Source organism: Cebus imitator, unplaced genomic scaffold (assembly GCF_001604975.1).
Source record: "Cebus imitator isolate Cc_AM_T3 unplaced genomic scaffold, Cebus_imitator-1.0 Scaffold231, whole genome shotgun sequence".
NCBI lineage: Eukaryota > Metazoa > Chordata > Mammalia > Primates > Cebidae > Cebus > Cebus imitator.
The window spans coordinates 402,422-404,141 of NW_016107546.1; the positions used below are offsets into that span (position 1 = coordinate 402,422).

A 1,720-nucleotide genomic window follows, 5' to 3' on the forward strand; every position below is an offset into this window, starting at 1 on the left:
AAAAAAAAAAAAAAAAAAAAAAGGAAAAATATGCCCCTCTTTAGAGTGTTATTATTTTTCATTTTTTGAAGAATATGCATTATTACTTGTACATTTTTCTGGCTCACTAACAAAAATATACTGCTTATTTTTCTTAAGTTACTGTGATTGTAAGTGTTCAGAAACTTCCACTTAAACCATCAACAAAATTTTTTTCAACAGCTCTTATTTTAGCCTTAAAAACTCTTCAGGAAAAAATTCATCGTTTAGAGCTGGAGAGAACACAGGCTGAAGATAACCTGAACATTCTTTCCAAAGAAGCGGCACAGTATAAGAAGGCCTTGGAGAATGAAACAAATGAGAGAAATCTGGCACACCAGGAGCTGATAAAGCAGAAAAAAGGTAAGAAATGCAGTAGTTCTCAGAAACCAGGGGTTACTGAAGTTTACACTTCAAAAATAATAAGCCTGGTCTAAGCAAATGTACTCAGATATCTTTGTTCTTATATATATTCAAACCTTGTGACCATGTTTTCAGACCTTTTGATATTTGTGGGAAAAAGATATAGTTTGAACTTACCTCTATCATATCTGTTATCATAATTCATAATTTCTAGAAATTAAAGGAAAAATTAGGATTTCAGACAAGTTGTGTTTAAAAATTAGAATATTTTCAGAATAACCAATAAGATCCAATTTAACCCATAACTGAAATACTTTATATTTGCAGTTAACACTAAATTTTAGAATTTGAAATACAAAACAGCACTAGTAATTAAAGAATATAAAAGCAATAAAAATGTATACAAAAGAATTTTATTTAACTGGAAAGGGAAAAAAAAGGTTAATTAGAAGAAATAGGCAAATGGGGGAGGCTTCTGTGGAAATTATGAAAAGTTTTGGAAATTTAGAACATAAGTCTTTTATATAATTTCACTTCAAAACTTATGACTTCTTTTTCCTTATTACACTACACTCATCCTCATAAACAAGGCTCAAGTTTGTATTTCAACTTAGACGTAGAATGAAGAAATGGGGAAAAATGATTTCTGAGGTAATTAGACAAAAGTGGAAGAAAGGGGTAAAAAAAGTAAAGAGTTAAATGATTAGAAATAGGTTTTCTGCTATGGAATTAACTATGCTGCCAGCGGTCAAGAACAGGGGAAAATGAGAGTGGTAGATGCATATACTTGAGTTTCCCAAAAGAAAAGAAATGAATTGATAGGTAAGAAACTTTCAGCCTGTTTTTCCAGATGATGTTATTTCCATCAACAACCAGGATATTTATCATCTCGCAAGTTACTGACATCCTCATCTTTCAGAAGTATGCCCTCTGGGTTTTTAGGAGGAGGCAATATTAAACCAGTTCTATGTAATTAATGAGCTGTTTACAAATGTATTTTCATAACTCTGGAAAAGTCAATACTCAAAGATAAAAGAGGCCCTAAACTTTTAGCTCTTGATTGAATTCACATAATTTCTTGTGTTAATCAAATCAGAGTTTGATCTATGTGATAATCAGATAATTTACTCGTTATTATTTTGTCTTTTTCTTAGATATAAGTATACAGTTAAGCTCAGCCCAGTCTCGTTGTACTCTTCTAGAGAAGCAACTAGAATATACAAAGAGAATGGTTCTCAATGTAGAGCGAGAAAAGAACATGATCCTAGAACAACAGGTGAGCATATTTTCTATAAGGAATGATAATATAATTTTGTATGTTTTTGAAGAATATTTTAAT

The 1,720-nt window shown here is 30.7% G+C and overlaps 1 protein-coding gene across 7 annotated transcripts in view; it reads left to right on the plus strand.

Annotated features, from left to right (window-relative positions):
* The window catches only part of CEP57L1 (centrosomal protein 57 like 1), a 46,648-nt gene that overhangs the window by 30,228 nt on the left and 14,700 nt on the right, over positions 1 to 1,720 (plus strand). For 6 of the 7 annotated variants that reach the window (XM_017497388.2, XM_017497390.2, XM_037727430.1 and 3 more), the window contains 2 exons: positions 202 to 381; positions 1,536 to 1,657. In XM_017497388.2, the coding sequence (XP_017352877.1) occupies positions 202 to 381; positions 1,536 to 1,657 (302 nt within the window). Of the gene's footprint in view, positions 1 to 201; positions 382 to 1,533; positions 1,658 to 1,720 lie in introns of those variants that run through there. The other variant, XM_037727433.1, reaches the window with a different exon arrangement.